Source organism: Pseudopipra pipra, chromosome 15, assembly GCF_036250125.1.
Source record: "Pseudopipra pipra isolate bDixPip1 chromosome 15, bDixPip1.hap1, whole genome shotgun sequence".
NCBI classification, from domain to species: Eukaryota; Metazoa; Chordata; class Aves; order Passeriformes; family Pipridae; genus Pseudopipra; species Pseudopipra pipra.
The window spans coordinates 1,713,331-1,736,699 of record NC_087563.1 but is presented as its reverse complement, the minus strand read 5'-3'; the positions used below and the strand labels follow the sequence as shown (position 1 = coordinate 1,736,699).

At 45.8% G+C, this 23,369-nt stretch overlaps 1 protein-coding gene across 3 annotated transcripts in view; it reads right to left on the bottom strand.

Annotated features, from left to right (window-relative positions):
* The window catches only part of CTNNA1 (catenin alpha 1), a 119,144-nt gene that overhangs the window by 2,167 nt on the left and 93,608 nt on the right, over positions 1 to 23,369 (bottom strand). For all 3 annotated transcript variants that reach the window (XM_064671411.1, XM_064671412.1, XM_064671410.1), the window contains 7 exons: positions 19,532 to 19,688; positions 14,145 to 14,345; positions 12,904 to 13,055; positions 10,060 to 10,170; positions 8,436 to 8,617; positions 7,592 to 7,697; positions 1,709 to 1,843 (listed from right to left, as the gene is read on the bottom strand). In XM_064671411.1, coding sequence (XP_064527481.1) covers positions 1,709 to 1,843; positions 7,592 to 7,697; positions 8,436 to 8,617; positions 10,060 to 10,170; positions 12,904 to 13,055; positions 14,145 to 14,345; positions 19,532 to 19,688 — 1,044 coding nt within the window. The remainder of the gene's footprint in view (positions 1 to 1,708; positions 1,844 to 7,591; positions 7,698 to 8,435; positions 8,618 to 10,059; positions 10,171 to 12,903; positions 13,056 to 14,144; positions 14,346 to 19,531; positions 19,689 to 23,369) is intronic.

Here is a 23,369-nt window from a genome sequence, read left to right as displayed (position 1 = left end):
AATCACCACAGCAGGAAGAATCACATTAAATGCAACAAGAGCAGGGAGGTACTTTAGTAAATGAATTGTCAGACTGCTCAGAGTGCAGCTCTGCCTGCCTGGGCTGTGGCTCTGCTCTCACAGCACTCTCTGCTCTATGGGCAGGGTGTGAACACTGAACACAATTTTACCCTTAGACAGGTGATGTCTCTGAACTGGAAGAGGTCTTCATCTGATTATCTGACAGAAGCTTAACACTCCTGCTGGCAACATCCAGCCCCAGTGGACAGACTGGAGGAGAAGGGATAAAACCAGGAGATCAGAGTACAGATGCCAGGCTGTTCACATAACTAATTTATGGCAGAGGGGATGTAAATCCCGGAGACACTGAGTAACTGCAGTGAAACCCTGGAATACTTATTACTGCATAATGACACTTCTACTTCTTTGACAGCACGATGCCTTCAGCCTTCCAGCTCCCAGGACATCAGGCACAGAACAGCAGCCACAGGAGCACGTTCCATCACAGCTCCGGGATCCCAGGGCTGGGAACACGAGCAGGGGACTGGCACAGCAGGAGGGGCAGCACAGCCTGTCATCCTCAGATGGGCTAAGATTGTGCAAGGGTGTTCATCCCCACCTCAGCTCCCTCTGCTCCAGCAGCAGCTCCTGCTGAACCCCCACAGCTGCTGCTGATCCAGAGCTCTTGTCCCACAGCTCCACCTGCTTTGTGGGGGAAACCTGTGCTGGGAAGTTTAACCATCTGAAATATGAAACTGGAAAATACCACTGGCACAGGTTGCCCAGAGAAGCTGTGGCTGCCCCATCCCTGGAAGTGTCCAGGTTGGACAGGGCTTGGAGCAACCTGGGATAGTAGAAGGTGTCCCTGCCCATCGTTGGGGGACGAGATGAGCTTTAAGGTCCCTTCCAACCCAAACCATTCCATGATTCTGTGATATCAAAATGGCAGAAGGTGGTAAGTTTTTTTCCATTTGCTGTCAAGGATTCAGGGAACAATACTGGACTATCAGCCACTTCTGCCCCTTCTCCAAACCTCCTACCTCAGTCCTGACAAATCTGGGCAAAAGCCCTAGTGATCAAACATGCCTGTCCTGGGGAAGGAAGACTACGCCAGGAGAAATTAGGAATTTAGCTCCACTGCCCTCCTCCCAGATATCCATCATACAGACTCCTCTTAGGAGGAAGCATTTCATGAACTACAGTGAAAAAATTAGTTGCAAAGTAATGGCTGGAATAAGGAAGCAGGCTGGCCTGGGGCAGCTTCCAGCTGTCAGAAACCAGAGCAGCCACTAAAAATCCCTGCACTCTTCAGGGCACAGCTATCCTGAAATATTAACGTCTCTGGAGCATTGCAGGACCCCAGTGTGTTCCAAGGCTGTGCAGAGATGTGGAGTAGGTTTAGCTGTGCTGATGAAAGTGATTTAACCTCACTAAGAGTGAAAAGCAGCCTGGAAAAACAGTAGATTACACAGAGGTGAAGTGAATCTGTCTACAAACACCGGTGAGTAAGGAAATGTGAAGTCTGTATTTTCACAGCAAGTGTTTCTTCCCAGAACAACGAGCCAGCAACATAAACTCTGCATACATTAAAACTCTGAATGCTCCAAAATCTCTTGTCTATATTCTACAGTGTTTAACACAAAAGCTCAGCTTGGAATAATTGTTCCCTCTGGAAGGAAGAGCCAGACACGTCAGAGCTCACACGTACCCCGGAGACGACGAGCTCCCCGCCGAGGTTCTGCACTTCAGCCTTCACCTTGCTGCAGATGTTGAGCTGGTGGCAGTACAGGGCGATGCGCTGCAGGTACGCCAGCAGGTCCTGCTTGCACGCAGAGTCGGGGCACTGCGGGACAAAGGACAAGTGAGACTGTGAGGGCAGGATATCGGGAACACAAACCACGGAGGGAGAAGCCAGACACCTCCTCCTGCAACAGGGAATGTCCCCAGAGATCACTCCCCTCCCTGCAGAGCTCTGGTTTTCAAGAGACAACTGAGCAATACCTGAGCAGCACTAAATGCACCTAAAACCCAAAACATGGGGCAGAGGACATGGGGGCAGCCCTGGACACACCTCTGGGCTCCTTTCAGCTGCAGGCTGCCCTTCAGCTCCTGAGGAGGAGGACAAGGGCTACCTGCCCTCTCCAGAGCAGGTTTGTTAACTATAAAAGGTCCTTCCTGTACACTGTGCAGGACACAGCAGCAATGCTTTGATATCCGAGACCTCAAGCTGTAACTAGCAGATGTCACCAAGTCCTGTCTTGATTTTCAATCTGAAGTATTTCAAGCTCAGAAATGATAAACCCGACAGCTACTCAATTACACGCAGCAAACAGATATTTTCCTGACTTCTGCTCCCATCTCTTAGCAGTGGGAAAACCAGGTTCCTCACCAGGCACAAAGTCCCATTTTTAAGGTGCTTGCTGGAGCACTCATCCATAAGGTAAAGGCAACTTTCTCAGCTTTGCACGAAAGACTCTGCAGGATCTGGAGCCTGCTGTGCAGGTTGGGAAGCTGCCACTGTCTGGGACAGAGCCAAAGGGCCACCCCGCTCAGTGGGGAGGTGATGGATGAGCCAGTCTCATGCTGGATTTCCCAACCAGAGGGGGGACCTGCTGAGGGGCAGCCACAGTCCAGAACAGGCTCTGGAAGCCTCAGACAAAAGGGCTGTGGGAAGGCTTTTGCTGCCCATGCCAGCCCTGCAGCCTCTTTGGGAGCAGCAGTGATGGGGTGCCAGCAGCACAGCTCCACAGGGGCCACCTCAGCCCCATGGGCTGCTGAGGACTAGGGAACAGAGCAGCTGGCACACACTCACCTCCACAGACCCTTTGCCCACCAGAGTCTGGTGCTGCTGCTGAATAAGGCCAAGGGCACGTGCCACACTCCTGCCCCTGCACCACTGCTGATGGGGCACCTACAGCAGCACCAAACAGCTCCCAGCTGGGCAACATTCAGACAGGCTCTGACCTCCAGACATCCCTGATGGTGCTGCAACCAGTGCCCAAGAGACAGACTTTTACCTCAGACTGGATATATTCCTGATGGCAGGAGCTATTGTAGCAGGGAGAGGGGATATCATGGCCTGTCCTGCAGCATTTCTGACCAGAGCAGGGTGTTCCACACACACAGAACACCTGCAGCTTCACATCCACCCCATTTACATCACATTGTGCCACACACACCTTCTGAAACCCTGCTCTGAACCCCTAGCTGTACCCCACCATGAACACACGTGCTTGTTCTTCCTGAACAAGCCACTGAAATGGCCACTCTGCCCATCATCATCTCATCTTCCCATCCTGCATCCACAGGTCTCCCGGACAACCACTATCAGACTCACAGTGATCCTTATTTTGTGCACTAAGGCAGGCTGTACCCAGCATTATTTCAGCTCTAGCACTGTATCAGCAGAGCAGGAATTCACCTGGCATTACCCAGGGACAGGACTACAGGCAGACCCTGCAGTGATCTCCATCCTTCCAAACAGCTGCACCCCATCCAGACTGATTTAAGAGCTTTTCTCCACACACCCCTGTTCACATCAAAATCCCATTTCACCCAGGACCCTGATCCTGTGCAGCAGACCATCCAGCAAGGACTCATAATGGACATGGCATGATTGGAAGATTAATCTCAAACGTGGCACCAGTTCATTACTTAATGCTTCACTCAAGCTGAGCTTTACTGCTGATGGCCACACAGCCTCTCCTCCCCTTTCAGACCAAGGTAAAAATCCCCTCCTGGGTGCCAGGAGCAGGGCCTGAGCCCTAATTCTCCCTGCAGGCCTTCTTTCCTTAGCTATGAGATGGAAGCAGGAACTGATGTTTCCCTGTATAAAAAGGCACCCAAGGAGGCTGGACCAGAAGAGATCGTTGTGTTGCCCAGGCAGGGATGTGCAAACAGGGGTCATGGTCACATGAACCATTTGCTTCCCACAACAGTTCACTGATCTGCCAGAACAGACATTTAACTCTGAAATGAAGGGGAGTGTAGCTAATACATACATACATGTGCTTTTCCAGGGCCAGAAGAAGTGGATTTTCTAAGCCAAAGTGGTCTCTGGGCACAGCAGAGGTAACCCAGCACTGTATGTGGGGGACAGAACTCACACACACACAGGGTACTCACTATATGGACTGGTGGCAAGCTGGGACAAGCACATCAGGCTGTGGAGATCTGCATGGCTTTATGGGCATCTGACCCCAGCAAATAACAGAAACTGCTTTCTCAGGCCCAAGGAAGGTGATGAAACACCCAAAGCCGTTGCAACTCTCACCGTGGGCACACTGCTTCCATCAGTGGAGTGAAACCTTGCCTAACGAAGCAGCAAAGCTTGCAGGTTAATTTTTTAAGCTAATCAATATTAGCCAGCAGTACAAGATGTTTTAGAGAAAGCCCACAAATAGCATTGGCCAAAGAGCTAATGAAAAGCTCCAATTACCATTCTGGAAACCACTCTCCATCTCCCAAAGAGCTCATCTAACACAGCGAGGGAGCAGCACAGCGGTGAAGGGGGTGAGGGCTGACAAATGCACAATACAGCACATCAGAGGGGTGGCTCAACAATTCCAGCTACTTTATGGGGTTACAAAAACTGTTTAAGGACAGACACTGTCAAGGCAAGAGGCTGCTGCACGTTCTGAAGGGAGCAAAACATTGGTGGGGGAAGCAGAGGAATGGGAATTATCATTGGGTTGTGTGTATCTATATGATGTGAGATGGAAAACCACATCCTCTCTCGTGCATGCTATTTCTGCAGACAGAACAGAGGACTCAGTTCAAAGACAGATGTTTAAATAGAGATGTAACACAGGATAAAAAGGAGCATCAACAAAAGGCACTGTGGGTGCCTGTATGAGCCCTGTCCTTTCCCAGGCAGGAGCACTCAGATAAAAACCAAAAAACCCAAAAGGCAACAATTTCACCACTGATCAGGAAAGATTATGTTATTGGATTAACCTACAGCAGGCACAGACACGAACCCCTGTCTGCAGAGCTGGCCTGGGAGGATTCCCACAGCATGGCCCTGCAGTGGAGATGGAAACAAATGGGTGTTGGGGGTCACCCCCACCTTCCCAAACCATCCAAACTGAGATGCTGCCACACACTCAGTGCTGGCTGCAGGCAAAACTGGCTGCTCCAAGTCAAACCCAGGGTCCCCCTGGACAGAACAAACACCCACATTCTCTTCCTACCACCCCAGCTGAGTCTGCAGAGAAGGAGAATCACCTTTTTTTTCTCCTTTTTGCACAGAAAAGGTGCAGGGGAAGACAAATTAGCTCTTGGTGTGTGCTGCTGGACACAAGCACACAACCCCCTCCCCAAGGGTTTGTTGGTGTGCCAGCAACCAGAGGTGTGTCCTCCCACTGCATCTCCAGTTTGGGGAGTGAACCTGCTGCATCAGGAATTCCCACAAACGCCCCCCCAGCCCTGGGTGCCAGCTGGGCCCAGGAGGAACTGTCAGCAGATGTTTTGGGGAGGCAGATCCCTGGCAGGATGGGCACTGGTGTCACATGCCAGCAGCTGCCACCAGCCTGTGCCCTGGGCACCTCCCCACACCAGCCCCTGGAGCCAGGAACCAGCCACCCCAGCAAGAGGCTGCTGGAGCCTTTCACTGGGTAGTGGGGCAATCCCTACCCTCACTCCCAGCTCCTTTCCACTGGATGATCTGAACTGATGCAACCTCAGCCTCCCCACACTATCAAAGAAAAAAAATGACAGAATTTTTCTTTGGCTTTGTAGGTATTTCGACACTGGAAAAATAAATCACCCAGAGAATCCTTGTCTTGCAGCAAATCATTGTCATTTCTGTGCTCATAACTGCTCTGTATTCCCTCATTCCCAGCAAGCAGCCTCTGCTCTTGGAGTGAGAGATGGAACACTGTGGGGAAAACCTGGGGCTGATGGTGAGACCTTTCCCAACAGATGGGAAATACATTTAGTAACAACTTTTAGGGTTTCAAAGGAAATGTGCTGTAAAAGTGCCCAACAGCAGAGCTGGGGAGCTCCTGACACAGTGACACATGAGGTCATGATTCACTGGTGTCACCCAGCACACAGGACACAAACCCCATCCTTTGCTCCCAGGATTAGGCACAGGAAGGCATCAGTGCTCTGTGCTCTGTAACTGTCACACCATTCCACATTAACATGTTTCCAAAGAGAATGTAAGCAGATCTAATGAAATATGCAAGCTGAAAGTATTAGTAGAGCATGGAGTTGGGGAAAAAGCTATATTCTTGTCAAAATGACTAACTGTACAGTGCTGCTCGTATTTATCTTCAAACATGTGCTTAATCTTTTACATTTTTAAGGACCTTACTGCTACTAAAAGGAGCCATTTAGTTTTCTTTCATATTTTGAAATGGCTTCGTGCAGAAAACCATATACCAAGTTTGCATAAAACATGTGAATGAAAAAAAAAAAAGCATTGTAAACCTTCAGCCCAAGATCCCCTGAGATCTCTAACACAAACTGCTCCTTGCTTCATTTGCCTACATCAGCTGCACACCTGCTTCTCCCAGAAACATGGCTTTCAAAATGCTATAGCAAGGAGACCCATTTAAAGAAACACTTTTCAAATTTATCTCCCCATTGAACATTTCTTCCTGCATCATTAATACATCAGGGTGTAGACAAGCACCTCTGGATGCAACATTAAAAGAGGGATCTGTGTTGCAATTATTTACTTGCCATGTGACATGGGTTCAGTTAAAACCTTGCATTACAAACGTCCATCCAGGGAAGGACTGCAAAGCAAGTGACAGCTGGACAAAACAAAGTTTAGTCCATGATCTCAGACTTAATCTCCCTGCATTTCAGAGTCACTCCTGAAGGTGGAATATTATTACTAATGCTGATGTTTCTCTGCAATTTGGGTGTGGGCTAAGACCAGAGGTGCTTTTGCTTGGCCCAACCCAGTTTCTAAGTGGCTCAGGATGGGCATTGCATAAACCCCCCAAGCTGGCCATGCTCAGGCAATCCTGCAAAAATCCCTTTTAAATATGGGACAGCACAGCCACACTTGGGTCACTGCAGGCCTTGCTCCAAGTCTGCATCACCTCTGACTGTGAAAACAATACCAGAGAGCTCTGACAACACCACCACTCAGTCTGTGGGGCATCTGAAAATTGTTAATATTAAAAAGCTGCCTCAAAAAATAAAATTAAAGGTTGTGCAAGAGGCCAGGTGCAATTCCGAGGGTGTTGTCCACGCTGACATTGCTTTGGGAAGCACTGGGCATGTTCCAAGTGTGACAGGAGTCCAGTCTCAGTCCTGCTCAGTGCCAGACACTGGCCTGGACTCTGTGTGACCTGAAGCAGTGCTGGCCTGTTGCTCCCCTGAAATGGCAGGGGCCTGATTTAAGCCAAGGAGCTGCTCTGTCACTGCTGGGCACCCTCAGCTGCCTACACTGCTCAGGGTGGCAGCAGAGCAGCCAGAAAGGAAAGGCTGGAATTTTCCAGCAGCAAATCTGGAAAATCAGTTAAAAACCCCCAAAACTAAACTCATTTTCTCTGTTCATCACGTCTGCAGCACTAAAAGATCTGCTATTGCTCATTTGTGCTGGAGGCTCAGGGGATGGGCTGTGACTTACATGGTCAGCAATGGTCCGTCCCAGCTTGTCCATCCTTGACCCAGCCTCTGCGATCTTCTTGGCTGCACTAATCACATCTGACGTGTTTTTCAGTGGACCTTTACCTCTGCAAAACACAACAGAGTTTACCTTCTAGCACCAGAGAACCATACCAGTGAACTATATATCACTTATTCTCACTCTGTTCCATGCAGTGCTGGAAGTGACTCCTCACCAAACTGCAGGAAAAAGGTTGGACAGAAATAGGCAGGTGCAACCATTACAGCACCTTTGTTTTCAAGACAGTTACCCCCTTTCAGCTCTTCCCCATATTCAGCTTAAATCTAGGAATAAAAACATCTTAAATTTTACTGCTTTAAGCAACCCAATGATGATGAGAGATAACATTTTAGAAGCCAGATTTGCAATTTTTATGGAATGGAACATCAAATTTAAAAAATAGTGTTGTATAATCTGGTAAATTAATTTCAAAAGGCATCGAAAAACCTCTCTTTCTTCTGCAAATAACTGTGCTAGGAACTATTTCTGCAGTATAGCAATACTGAGAAGCCCTTAGAATTTAATGTTGTAAAGAACTGAGCAAATATATATATATTCCTTGGGACAAGAATCACCCTAAAGAAAGAAAGAAAGACAGGCAATAACTGCTGTGTATCTGTAGATCAATTTAAACAGTTATTACCACCCAGTCAGTGCACAGTAATGCGTCTCCCCAGTTAATATGCAGGCTTGAATGGGGCAACATTTAAAGGAAATTATAAGCAGGCTCCTCAGAGTACTTGCACCATGTTCCATTGAAAGCCCAGCAGCCAGTTCTGAGTGTGCACAAATGAAAAAGCCTCACCTGGTGAAGTCTGTCATTTCCATCATAATCATACACATCTGTTTGGCCAGGACAATGATATCGTTGCCACTGTCATCCCATTTGGACACTTCAGCATCCAATTTACTCTTCTCTTCCTGGAAGCTTGCGACTTGCTCAGCAATCTTGGCTTTCTGCTCTTGAGGGAGCTGAGCCATGATAGCCTGAAAGAGAGAGTTGTCTCACATTGCCTCCTGCTGCCATTTGTAGAAGGCTTTTTGGAACATTTCACTAATAACCAATTTCAGTCATGTAGATGGGGGATAAAACTTTTATAGCAATCCTCTACCTAGAGGCTTTACAGAGCCATTTCCTTCCATTTTGAATCAAAGTTTATGCCCTTTCTTAAGAAACAGTGCCCAGAAAGACAAGCTGACACCTAAAATATGGGCATTTGCATGATACAACTGTTAAGACTCCAAACAAATCTGCCACGTATTACCATCCCTTGAAGAAAAACTGCATGAAGAGGGGAAACTTGTCTTTTATAGAAAATTTTAACTTTTTAAAATTAAGTTCCACTTGAGTATTGAGGATAATAACAAATATTACCAGTCTCTTCCCTGCAAAAAGCCAGTTGTACTGTTTTGAAAGACGTATACTGAGGATAGAGTAAGTAAAAACAAAGAGTATGTGCTTACTCCTGAACAAAATCTCTTAGACTGGGTTTACAGCCTGTATGAGGCACAATGCTCTTGCCTTCATAAATAACAGGAGCACTCCAGGAGTCTTTGTTATGAAAAATCCTCTGGCAGCAGCTGTGCTAAAAGGTAAATGAGCAATGTCTGCATTTAAATAAAAGGGGGAGAGGGTACAGGCTTGTACAAGGAAGGAGAGCACAAAAAATACTCTCAGTTGGTGTAATTCCAAAGCCATCGTGGCAGAAGTTTGATAAATAAGGCCTGGCTACGTCTTGCCTGGCTAAAAGAGCTTCCACAAAAAATCTGCTGTGGCACCTTCCCAAGAGTGTAAATTGTTATTGATCCAGAAGGGACACGTCAAATAAAAGCAATAGGTAAGGCCTGGTTTTCCTTCAATGTACTGATTTTAGGTTTTCACCTATTAATGACTATATATTGCCTGTCAATGCTTTCATTTTTACCAGTCATAGCAAATGCAGTTAGTTGAAATTATTTCATTTCTGAGCTCCTCTCAACATTGTCCCGATAAATGTTCAGCAGCCAAACACACACCAGCACGTGTGTGAGAAGACATTTTGTAACAATTTGTCGCCCATAAAGTTAGTATTTGTCTGTTGAAAATAGTTAATCCGATGGAACCATCTGCCCTGTACCTCCCTGCACTGTAGGCAGTGACTACAATGTCTGTGGAATCAAAATACGAAGCAATTAGTTGCTATTAAAAGGATTTTGAACTTTCAGAACATCCAAAATAAACCACAGACATTTCCCACATCCATCAGACCAACACGAGCTGCGTTTCACTCCACCTCCTTTTCACAGCGACACCAGAAACAAAGGACATCGCTTTTCTGATTCAATATTTTCATCACCACCCCCAAAAAATTCAACCTGGATTTTCAAAGCCACTCAAACTGTTTCTTGAAGGCGGGTCACAGTTTTCAGTGCTCAGATTTCTGCCTCACCCTCGCGCTCTGTCCGGCGATGAGCTGATCATCTTCGGTCTGGATGCTGGTTCTGCTTCGGACATCGAAATCCTCGGTCTCAAAGTCAGAGTCATCCAGCTCCTCAGGAGTCTGAGGGAAAAGCATTCAGTCAGAGTCAAACAACAGATTTCATGGCTCTGAAAATCAACAAGAATATTGTTTTTCAAGCAGAGAGAGTGGAAACCAGTGAAGGTAAAAATTATTCAATGTTTTCAACAAAAAGGTAAATACAGAGACTGTATCCAGCTCGTGAACACATGTGATTATACATGCTTGACTGCTCATGTTAAACACCATAGGGATCCCCAGAATTACACAGCAGTAACTAAACAGCTGAGATTTGTCAGGACACTAATGCACTCAGCAGCTGAAAGACAGAAAAAGTTTGCAGAACGAACAGTGTTTTTGCGACTCCATTAAATGTAAAAGCTTCACTTGAGATTCTGAAGCTGGAATTACCCACAGCTCTGAGGGCTGATTCAGAACCACAGACGGTGTCTTTAGCACAATTATGAATCAAAGCATCGACTAAATCAACAACAGATAAAATAGCTCAAAATTCACTCTTATCCCCCAGGAAAAGCTGACAAATTTTAGCTAGTAAGGGCCAGCTTTTATGCTGTAGGCTAAGCACATCTGACCCAGTTCTGGCTTGCCTAGGATTTATTTTTGCTGCTGCCAGTCTGTAGCTGGCAAACTTTTTATAAAGCTTATCAAGTTTAAACAGCATGTTTGTCAAAATAGTACATCTTTGTTAGAGTGGCACTTCATGACAATTCTGCAGAGCTGGACCAACAAAGAACTTCACTGATAAATGCAATAAATTGTGATTAACAGATAAGATGCAAATAAAGTCCCTGTTCCTTAGCTTTCTTTCCTATGATTTGAATTTCACAGACTTGTTTTTCAATATGGACACCTTGTGATACAGTTAAAATAGATATGGATACTCAAAATAGATGCCAAAAAGCAAAGGTGAATACACTGATAATCAAGACCTTGAGTATTCCAGCCACCATCTCCTCTCCAGGCCTTGGAGAACAGGGTATACCCACAAAATCACCAGAACATATGCTAAGAAGTAGCTCGGTATATCAATATTTAAAAAAAACATTAAAAAACATAAAGGAAACAGTTCTGTTGTATGTTTACAAACTGTTTGTGAGCTTCAAGCCTCCTCCCTCTGCCCATCCATCCCTCTGGGGATACACAAAGTGTAATTCTGCCTTTCAACCTGCCACCAAGGGCAGAGACTCCTCTGTGGTGACGACCGGCTGCCTGGGGCACAGGGAGAGAGGGAAGAGCTTCTCTTCAACACAGTGAGAGTGCAGCTTTGAAAATACACTGCATAGACACAAAAAAGAGGTGTCTGAGTGACTTTTCCTGCTGGTCCCTGTAAAGAACAAGTGCCACTGAAGCAGCTCCCTGGCCCTGCCGAGCTCAGCTGCACCCTGGCGAGAGGAGCTACACCGAGACCCCTGGGATCTCCACCCGGATGGCTCCTTCATCCTAAAATAAACCCTTTGGACGACAAATGCCAACATTTGAACTCCTTGACAGGTCGCTGCTGTGTCACCAGGGAGCTGCCTTGGGCTGCTGGCAGCTGCAGTGGAGCCGTGGCACCCTGACATCACCTCGGAGCCGCGGCACAGGGGAACGTCAGGAATCCTGGCACCGCCAGCTCGGCTAATTACTGCCATGTGGAATTGGCAGCCAGGCCTCCATGTCCTGAGTAACGAGGACTTCAGCAGGGGGGGAATCAAATTGGTTTGTCTGCATAGCAGGAAGGCACTGATATCTTCATCTAACATTGCTTGTTTATAAATCCTGAGTGAGTTTGAAAAAAATTCCACGCAGAGCGCATATGTGGTTACTGCTTTTGTTCTGTCATCTGATCCTTTGCTTTAAGCAGCAGACGTGGAAGACACTATTGCAATGGTTACTGTAATCACACATATTCTGGGGCTGTACAACCCTAATTTACCTATCACCAAACTGCATCTGCCATGGTTACCACTCTGAAAGATGAAGGCAGTTTCTCAGAGTCAGAGAAGTACAAGGGAAAGAAGGGGAAAAAAAGGAATAAACTCCCAGTATTTGTTTTTTCTGTGTCTGGCTTCTGCTCATTTTTGCCCCACTAAGATTCAAGAAATAGGCCCATAGATCAGCTTCAACGAGAACTTTCTTTTTTGCATCCCTTCAACCAACTGCAGGAGTCTTTCTGCTCCCAACAGCTGACCTGCCAGAAATTAGGGCTTCCAAGTCACACTCATTGCACCTGAACCATGTAACAACCCAAGAGACAAGGCCTCTCTGAGCTGCCCCTGTTCACCCAGGTTAGCCAATTAACAAACTACAAGCTCCAGGAACTACCCACCGACCTCATCTCAACTTGCTTTTGACCAACCAGCATTAATTCTTAAAATTTACTTAATAAAGAGCCATTAGGTTTTATTTCTAAGCTCTCAAACTATCAACAAGCATCTACAGTTCCGAATTCATTTGCTGTTGTTAACTTAAAGGTCACTGATTTTAGCACATTAACGAGCAAGGCATTACCATGAGATTACAAAAGATGCGTGAAGGGTATTTAGCATCACAACTCGGGCTATCATCGATGCTCAGATCTGGGTAATGAATTTGAATCAAACCGTACTGCTCAAGTGCTCCACAGTGATTAGCAGTTTTAGGACTCTGAATGTTAATAGGAGCTAAATGAAAATCTTGTGCTGTCTGCTCTCAATTATACCGCTGGCTGTCAGTTCGGTGCAGGCAGGGGAAGCAGAGGAAACGCGGGAAGCTGTCGAGGTAAGTTGTGCTCACCCGGATCATCAGCACGGCTTTCCTGATATCCCGGATCCCATCGTAGACCAGCCGGGAAGCGTCGATAAACTCGTTCTCATCCATTGGCTGAGCGGGGTCTGAGCTCAGGGCTTCCACAGCAGCCTCCACTTGCTCCGTAAACCGCGGCATAACTGAGCTCGGAACACGACACAAGTCAGTCCCCACCCCAGTGCCACCTCCTGCTTCACACTCCCGTAGCAGGGTGTGTGCCTCACTTCTAACTATCCCTGGAAGCTGTTCCGTTTAAATTCAAAACATTTGTTACAGGAGCTCAAGTCTTAATCCACTTCCATTTCTCCTTACGTTGCTGCTATTTGGTGTTTTCTCCACCAAAATTTATCACAATTGTGACAAGTTTATCACACCTGTCTAGTGGACAAGGAGGAAACACCCAGAGAAGTCCTTAGAAACTGTGGGATAAAATTATTAAGCTTTTATTTGATGTTCTCTGTAGATGTACATCATTTTTCTGGGAAAAAAATAATATTACCACCAGGAAACTCAAGTTTAAGAAGGCACTGGAAGGGGGCAGGTTGTACTGCTGCATTTCAGTGACTCATTGTGCCCCAGGAAGAACATCCCAGAGCCAGTTACAGTTTGCTGTTTCTTCAATGTCACCCTTGATTCTTCATCAAAGCAATTAAAGCAAAACCAACATCTAGTTGTTGGCAGAGCACTCACTGAAGCAACCAGAACCCTTCCTTACCCTGTATGGATGTCACCAGCTAGTTCAGAGGAAACACCCCAATTTGGTGTTCAGGTGTGGGGCACTGCAACCTACAATGCTTTTTTAAACGTTGTAAAGATACTCTACAAAATTTACCCATATCATTACCCCAAATTTACTCTAGTGGGCCAGTGTGATGTTCCTTCTGGATCCTGAACACCTTCAGACCCTGGTCCAACACTCCAGACAATCCCAGCACAACTTTCAAGCCATCACTCACCCTTTGGGACTCATTCCCAGTGTTTTTGCTTTCCCCAGCTCAGTCCATTACATCGAGCACACGCAGGGACACCTCCTGCACTGCTGAGCTTTAAGCCAATCCACACAACAAAATTACACTTCTCACTGTGAAACAGCTCTGCAAGTAACTCCCACTAATTTTCATTACAGTAAATTGAGCCTTTAACAGATTTCACAGGTACATCAGTACCCAGCTGCCCACATGTTTTCAAACAGCACGACTTGAGGACTCCTGGGAGTAAGCGACCCTTACCTGTGTTGGAGAGTAACTTGGTTGCTTCCAACACCTTCTCTGTGTAGACTCCAGGTTCGTAGTTGTCCATTTCCGACGTGACAACATGAATGACTCGGGCGGCGCGGCCCCGGATCGCGCCCGCTGTGCGGTCTAAGCCATCAACATCCTTTTCTTGGAGAGCAATCACACATTTGTTTACATCTTCTAAAATGTGATTCTCTGGTGGTAAAAGAAGCAGGATTTAGACAGCAATATCTTCTTTTCCGTTATCAGCATCACAAGTGCTCAGTCTGGGACCTGCTCTATAAAACCTCCATGGAGATGCTGTCAAGAATTGATTTTTAAGCTCACTATGACCAGCAAACAGTTGCTCTTCCAAAGTAGGTGTCAAAAAGTCATCAGTCCATCCCCCAACTGGCCCTGTTTGTACTCAATGTTACCAACAGGAAAGCTGAATTCTCCCCTAGTGTGCTTCTTTGTATATTCCTCCCCTGGACTGCCCAAGTCCAAATACCTGCAAACCACTCCCCCATCATTCCACGGGCGTGGGTTGATGAGGCACCTCCCCAGCACCACACCTAATCCACTCAGCACTCTAATAGACCAGGGCATTTGTTGCATGTTTCTAGATTCCTCCACAGTGTTTTCCAACAACCACACACATACCATCAGAGAATATTACACTGTTAGTCCCCCATTCCAATTTGAGACACGTCATGTATGTGATGAATTATGGGGAAAGCATTCCAGCCACTGAGTACTCACTGCCTCTTCAGAAAACAAAAAAAAAAATAAAGCCAAGACCTCTGTTTGCAATTTACTTTTCAATATTCGTTTTCTTTTTTATACAGAGATATTTCCCCCCATTTACCAAGTCCAAGAAGCCCAAAATGAGTAAAACCTCTTAAGAGATTTCTGAAGATGCCTAAAGAGATTGGGATCCTCATCTGGGGAAACCTATGCAAAAGATCTCCCAAACTGTCATGAGAGACTTGCAAACTCTGTTAGAGACCTCTTCGATGTATCAGTACCAGTGCTTTGATATCACCTTCCAAGACCAGCATTTGGGCTGCTTGGTAAGAAACCAACTTGGAAACATTTCTGCTCTGTCACTTAAAACAGTTTCCAGCGTTACTTACCATTGACTTAATCATTCTACACTGCCAACCCCTGCAAGTGGCTTTTATTCCCTCTGCAGGTAGTAAAAGAGCCATTTAGCAAGAGTTTGTAGAGACAAGAAGCTCACAGAGTTGGCTGATAGAGGATTTGGAGGAACTGCCTGAAAGGATTGCTGTGGGAAGTTATGCCTGATTTACATAAAATTAACAGAGCCAGGTGCAATATTGCAAGACTTCTGTAAGTACCCTGGACAAAAACGACACTTGTGAAATCCCTCTGAAGCAACTCAGCCTGAACAGGTTCAGCTGAGGGCAGAATGTGGCCCTGGGAGAGAGAAGCCCAGGTTCATTAGTGATGTGACAAGTCAGTGAACAGGCAGCCAAGGCACAGGAGCCTCAGCGAGGAGCAGGGAGGGTATTTAAAGCAGGAGACAGCCCACAGAAAAGGCTTCGGCGTCAGGCCAAAACAGACTGTTTATTGCTTCAATTCCTTAATGAATAAATTAAGCCACAGACCATTTAAAAGCCTCTTTGGATTATCTGAACTTTAATAAAAGGCACGGACAAAATGAAGGTGAATATTTAAATGTCTGCTGATCATTTAAAGTCTTTTGCAGATGCGAAGTGGCCAGAAAGTCACTTCTAGAGGAAGATAACCCACGGGGCAGCCTGCAAAGGGCCTGGGGAAGTGCAGGGCTGTCAGGTGCATCCACTCTGGTTACACTCTCCAGCTGGATGGTAACAGATAAGATCTGACACCCTGCCGTGTGCTTGTAAATACACACAGTGCTACCTGTCCTATAGGCACTGTAGGCACCCAGTGGCTGGTGCCAAATGCCATCTGCTGAGGCTGGGGTGGCAGAGCCCAGGAAATGCTGATGTGCAGGTTCACCACCAGCACCTCTGGGGACGGGAGAACATCACCCTGCATCAAAACCAACTCCTCCTGCTGAGCTGGAGAAACATCTCACAGCAACAGCACATAGCAATGGTGAAGGGAATCTGACCCATCAAAATAACTGTAGAGAAAATGGTGTGGTTGGGAAACAAGGTGAGAGAAAAGATATTTTTTCAACAGAAATGATTTTTAGACCAAACAAGGAAATAAATTAAACTGTGAAAAGCTACAGAATATAAAGTCTCCCGCGACTGTCAATCCTCAATCCACCCCCACCAAACACCTTCCACCTCCACCCACCTCCACATTAAAGGGACTAAGCAATCCCTTTCCAAACTGTCTGTGAAGGAGTCTGGGGGCTACAGGACATCAAAATGTAAGTGCAGCAGTTGGGAGATGAAGCCACAGATGCACAAATACAACTGTGCTCCTTTGCTGCGTCTTAGCACAATTTCCATGCTGGAGCCTCTGTTCCACGGGGCACTGGAGGAACCAGGTCAAGCAGCAGTGCCGGCAGACGCGGTCACGGAGCCAACCCTGGAGTGTTCATACACTCGTAAGGACAGTGTTCATCTTGTAACGAGAAGGACAATCAGCGGGCCCAGGCAATATTCATCGGGAGGCTCTTCAGGAAAATAGTTCCACTGAGATGGGCAATCTCTGGCATAAACCTCTGTCAGCAGCGGAGGAACAGAAGGCAGCAAATGGAATGGTTTTTTAAAAGGATTTCAAAGGAGATCCAGGTAATTTCAGAACACTGAATTTGACAATTACATGGTGCTATCAGCAACTGCTCCAAAGAACAGAGATAGCAGGCACACCAACACACCCAGAGTGCTTCGGGAAGGCACAGATAAGAGGGGTAAGAATTACAGAAGGTACAGAAGAGCTCTGAAATGAGAAATAATGAAACGGGCAAAGACCGTGCAGTCAAGAGACAGATGACTGACAAAGCAGAACTAACTGTGCATTTACAAACTGCATGAAGAAAGAGAGGAGGGAAAAAGCCTCTTCACCATCTTCTACTACAAGTAGGGGCATCAAATGAAGCGAAGAGGCGACACTGCCAAAACAAGGAGGTTCTTCACACAGAGCACACTTCCAGCTGGGAAACCCACACGGGAGGATGGAGGTGCCAGCGGTTTATAATGGTCGAAAGAACAACTAACACCAGCTTAAATGAGAAAAATCTGTCAAGGGCTGTTCAGTAAGCGGCACCTCTGATGCTGAAGCTCCCTGAGCTGCACATCCCTCATGGTTGGGAGCACATAGGAAAGATCTTTAGGCTACAGGGCTCCTCTGCCATTCATCTCCTGTGCCCTGACAGTGAGCCATCCCCAGACTCTGTCCTAACTCAACGGGGCCCCTCTGCTATACCCTTCTTAAAATGCTGTAGCCTGAAACACTGTGCATTGAAGGATCCTTCTTCCATGATGTACAGCTGTTATCTAAACCCAACATCTCTCTCATCAAGCCTTTACTACTATTCTGTAGCATAAGCTGAACAGTGAAGCATTCCTTTCATGATGGACAGCACACCACATTGTAGGAATGTGGGGTGGTTCTTATATATATTTATATATACACACACACATAGACTCACAAGAACTCTTTTGAATTCTGCTTACATCCCAGTTAGTAACTGATACAAACATTCTAATAACCCCAAACAGCACTTGGTATAAATCATATCTGCCACAATTTTATCCAAAGAGGAGTTCAGACTTTTAGCAGATGAATTGGACTTGTGGCATTTATATGGAAAACATTTATCAAAGTTCAAACAAATAATATTTAAAACAATATTTATTGCTTTAATATTTTTCTACCATCTCTCTGATAACATAGCACATATAAATAATTACTGAATGCATGTGAGCACCTAGAGTAGCTTCAAAGTACATTTCCAGGGCTTCATTTTGGGTGGTGAACTCTCCTCTGAGTCAGATTGTCACCACCCCAGAAAAGAAACATTCCCTGCTTATTGCCAAGCCCTTGGAACTCTGCAGAGCACCCCAGCAGGGCCAACACCACAACCCCAAAAGCAGAGCTCCCATCTCCTCGAGTGGCCTGCACAAGGATGCTGATCCCTCAGTGCCAGTGCCCTGATCCCTTTGGAGGCTCACCTGCCAGTGGGATGCAGTTCAGCAGCTCTACACAGGCTGTGCTTGCAGGGACTAACAGCTTCTCCTCTTTAAAATGTTTGTACAATTGTGGGCAAGCTCCAAGCAGAGCCTCAAACTTCAGCACACAATTCCCTCTAAATATACTTCCCCAGAAATAGGCTCCTCACAGCTGTGCCACTGCAGCTCCTGCTGCCCCAGCGAGCGCAGACAGAGACAAAGAGCTCAGCTATTCAATTGCCTAATAAGTTTATGCAAACTCATTGCAAAGAGAAATTTTTATTCAGAACCCAGGGAACCACAGTACAACACGTGTGATAATGCAGGTGACTCATCACAGAAACACCACTTGGGTTGGGTTTTTTTGTTTCGCTTGGGTTTTCTCTCTTTTTTTTTAATAATTTAAAAAAAATAGTCTTTTAATTCAGGACCTTAATTTTTCAACTACATTTTCTACGTTCACCTGGTACTTCTGACTCCACACATCTTCCTGTGAAGTCTCTCTTTACAGCTGGAGGTTTTAGGTCACTTGAAATGCCCAAACCTGCTTGCACCAAGGAAATCAGACCCCCAGTTTGTAGTGGTGATTTGTGAACACAGTTGCAGTCACAATTCACACGGTTACATCTCCACGTCCTCTGATTAGAGTGGAATTAAAGGACATGGAAATAAAAATGCCTCCATTATTTTTAGGTCACGGCAGCTAATAGTGGGTCTTTATCAAGGATGCTGATAAAATGGATTATCTTGGCAAGCACTTTGTCATATGCAATTATTAATCTATTATAATGATCCAATCTTTTTTAAAAACTGTTAAAACTTTACTAAAGCTGACCTGGATAAAAACAAGTCACGTTTTACTTTAATTAACTTGTACGACCATGGTTTGATATTCAGTTTTGTTTACATAAAAAGAGTCTGAAGTGAACTGAGGGATCATCTTTTTTGTTAGTTCCTACCTTGGCCATAATTATGTTCTATTTCCCCCAAAGTTCCTGCTGAGGTTTGTCTGCAGTAGCTAGGTGATAATTCATCATTAGTTCAGCCAGCAATTCCAAATCTTGAGACATAAAGTGTCTTCTCCTTGAGCACAGATCTCCTGCTGCAGTCTCACACCTCGCTCAGCAGAAGATGACACCAGGTGAGATGTACCAACACCACCCCTTCCAAAACCCAGGAAGACTTCAGAACATGTCAAACCCACTGGTTTGCAAGAATAAGCTCACTTAGGAGACTGACTGTTTCTGAGATTGCAGGCCTGGTTACCTGATACAGCCAGGAAGTCATCAATGGAAGTGATGTCATCCACAGCATCCGTCAGCACTCGGACTTGCCTCTCCCACTGCTCTTTGAAGAGATCCATGTTTTCCTGAGCCAGCTTGCTTTGGGGCTTAGCAGCCAGAGCCAGTGCAGCATTAATGACCTGTAAGACACCTCTGGAGTTTTAAAACATATCCCAACGAAACAATTACCTTCTGTATGTTTATCCAATGAACTTCACAGCAAACAAAGCAAGTTTAATAAGTTTTGGGGAACATGATGTTTAAACACAAAAGTGTTTAATTTTGTTGCTCTCACATGCAACTCATACCTGCTTCGACATTTATTAGTTACTAGAAGCAAAATCACTTGGCAAGTGTTCACAAGAGCTGGTTTCACCTGTCTTTAACAGGTCATGGTAACAAGGTGTTGCTTTCTGAGTGCAGGCTGTGTTGTTAAGTATTTTAGACAGGATGACATTTAGTACACTGGAGGCTGCATTTCCTAAGCTACTTGCCAAAAACTGAGTAAAAAGGTCAAAAAAGGATTAATCTTATACAGTCTGAAGTAGAAACAATATGCAAATACAAAATTAAAGATAAATTTTGATTTATCCCTTTTTCTTAAAGCTTTACTCTGGATTTTGCAACTACTTGTTATATTATCTTCAGATTTCTGCTGTGGCTGTGAACGAGCCAGATTAGCCAGGGAATAGGAGGAGATGCTCCCTCTGAATATCCCCTACTAACCTTCAAACCCTAAGACCTTGTTTTCCTATGCATTATGTTGTGCCAACTAATTGGTCAGTTAAACGACCACAAAAGCCTCTTTGGGTGTGGGAAGGAAGCAACTTCAGCAGCCTGCTCCTGCTGCACTGGTCCCAGCAGAACCACCTGGAGAGGTGCCAGGTGTGAGAAACCATCCGCAGTCAGAGCGACGTGACAATCCCAGCCTTGTTCCCAAGCACCTGAGAGTCAGAGCTAATTAACTTCCAACTTCAATGTGTAATTTTTCTTCTCTAGGACTGTATTAATTTCACAAAGTTGCCGACCAAAACATGCAAGCACCAGATGTTCCTGCTTTTCCAAAATCTACTTTCTCTACCTGCTTCATTTAAAAGTGTCACAAAGCATTTAAAAAAATATATAACTCACTAAACATGAAAATGATGGTGGTGTCAAACGTGTTGGGATGGCACTGAATGAATCAGGAGAAGGAGGCTGATTCACCCAAGGGATGCCAGGAATTAGCAGCGACTCAGGAAAATCCACGGAAAAGCTGGGCTGCTCTCCACGCTGCCATCCTGCCTCTGGAGATGGAGGCTGTGAGTCTGGGTCACAAATCAAACCCAGCTTGATGGGTTTGATAACACAGACAAATGGGAGAAGCAATGTGACCTGAGCAGCATCTGTTCAGGGGCCTGTGGGGATGCACACACCTCTGACCCCTGTCCTGTCCTTCACCAACAACGTGGGGTCCCCTCTGCTGCTGCCCTTCCTCCTGCCACCCCTTCTGCATGGCACCTGCAGGAGTCAGGAGGTCCCTCAGAGGGGGACCTGCTGCCACTCTCACTCACACTGTCTGTTAAAATCATGGGTGTCCTGAAAGCCCCCTAAAAGCCTTGTGACACCTACGAAAATGATGCTTAAAATTTAAAATCAGACAGAAACAGAAGTTTTAGAAAGGTAAATCTGTCCTTTGCTCTAGAGGCCACAACAGGCAGCTTTAGCAGGGCTGACAAAACCCTTCACTCTGTGGAGAGCTTCACATTCATGTGGGCAAGCCATCCTGGCCACGTCTAGCCACTGCCATCTCTTGCCCCGGTCTGATGGATGTAATGAATTAACCACCTATCAATCAAAATCTAGACAGCCACAGTTTTATGAAGATAAATCCAAAAACCAAGTGTCCTGGAAATAGAAAAGATAAACCAGACAATGCTGCAGAAACCTGATCTCAGCTTTTATCCTGCTAGAAGCTGTGACTACTGAGACAGAGACGATGGTGATACCAAGGGTCAGGACATTTTCTCTGCTCTTCTCTAACTGCCTTGGCCAATATCAGATATAAAGTATCCTTCAAGCACTGAGACAGGGCAGCACTAATGCTGAAGGAACATATGGCCTGTGTACCTGCGAGATGTTTGTCTGGACGGCAGCATCTGTCTGGACAATTAATCTTTGCCAGCAGTGCATGTCAAGACCAGATGCCCACGTTAAGCACCTCATCACAGGTAATGGCAGAGCTGTCATAGATACAGGGCCCAGCAACTGCCCCTGAAACTCAACCTGTGCATCCTCACCACATCCAAATGCAGGAGGCACAATCTGCACCATCTTCCTCCCAGCAGGCAGCTTGTCCAAAAAGGAAAAAGTTTATTTTTTTATATATTACAGCAAAAATGTATGGCCAAGGCAAATGTGTTTTACAAAAATGACCAAGTAAAACTAGTGTGTAAGATCTCCCTCACAGGCAGACATGTCCTGCATTAGGAAAGCAATGCTACAGATGAGGAAAGCTGGTGGGGATATTGAAGGTTATCAAGGGATACCTCGGAGCTAAAGACAAGCCTACAGCTTAGGAAACCCATCCAGGTATGTGTGTGCTCAGGGAGAAATTCAGGGCAGCAAACACAGTTCAAGTCCTTTTTTATAGCACATACCCCATCTCAGTGTGCAGAGTAGCTATAACATGCAGCTTTAGCAGGGTGATAAAAGCCTGCACTCTATGGAGAGCTTTGCATTCATGTGGGCAAGTCATCCTGGATGTGTCTCACACTTCTGCTCGAGGAAATGTCCCAGGGATTAGTGATAACGCCCTGTACATGATCTATTCCAGTGAATACACTCTTACAGGGCACTTGGTATCCAGCAGAGTGATGGATTTATTTTCCAAAGATGCTTAGAGAGACATGGGAAAAGGAGAGGGATGCTGGATCTTAAATAGTCTGTATACAGAGCAGGACTATGATTCCTTTATTATCTAAAAATGAACAGTCAGGGGGAGGAGGGAACACTTTTTAAGGGCAAGGGAGTGATCACAGTACACTATTGCTTCTCCAAAAAACATGAAGCATTGGGGTAATTATTTTAAAATATGAGTAACTCTCACATGAAGCAGGTATATAGAGTTAAAAAAAAATAGGAAGACTGTGTCCAGGCTACCCGAAATGTAGCCACTTCCATGTAAAACATTTGGCAATTTCAGGGAAATATTCTGTATTTCAGAGCTTTTCAAAATGCTGCCAGAGCACTGCGATCACAATGACTCACTGAAGTTGTACAAAGAAAAGAATCAAACAGGGACATTTTGAGACCATCCAGAAGGAAATGAAGCATGGCAAGAAAACACACTATTTTTATCGGTGCTTTGTTTCATGTAGCGATTGCACTGCTCAAGTCAGACAGCTCCACACTCCATAACACGCTTCCAGAGGGTTCCTTGGAGCTGCTCTCCTGCACCTCACAGCTTCCCGAGGCAGCAGCCAGGCCTGGCAACACCCCGAGACTGGGGAGGCTCAGGATTCCAAAGACTTCCAACTGATGTCTCAATCTGTACCTCAAGTCCTCTTCTAATCCCTTGCATGGGAGGAAACTGCTGCTTTTTTTCTGGGTTTATTTTCCCTATTGAAACTAAGGATGTCAGATACTGGTTGTATCCTTATCCTTTTGCAGGGCAGGGCTCTCCAAGGCTCCCTGTACAGTGACTCCTGTCTGTGGAGGAGCTACTGCAGCTACTTTGCCCAGAAACTCTTAAAAAGCAAAACTATTCCAGGACAGAAAACACCTGAACCTCAGAAAAACTCGTGGGTAAATTAGAGCCACTGGGTCAGCCAGAATTCATT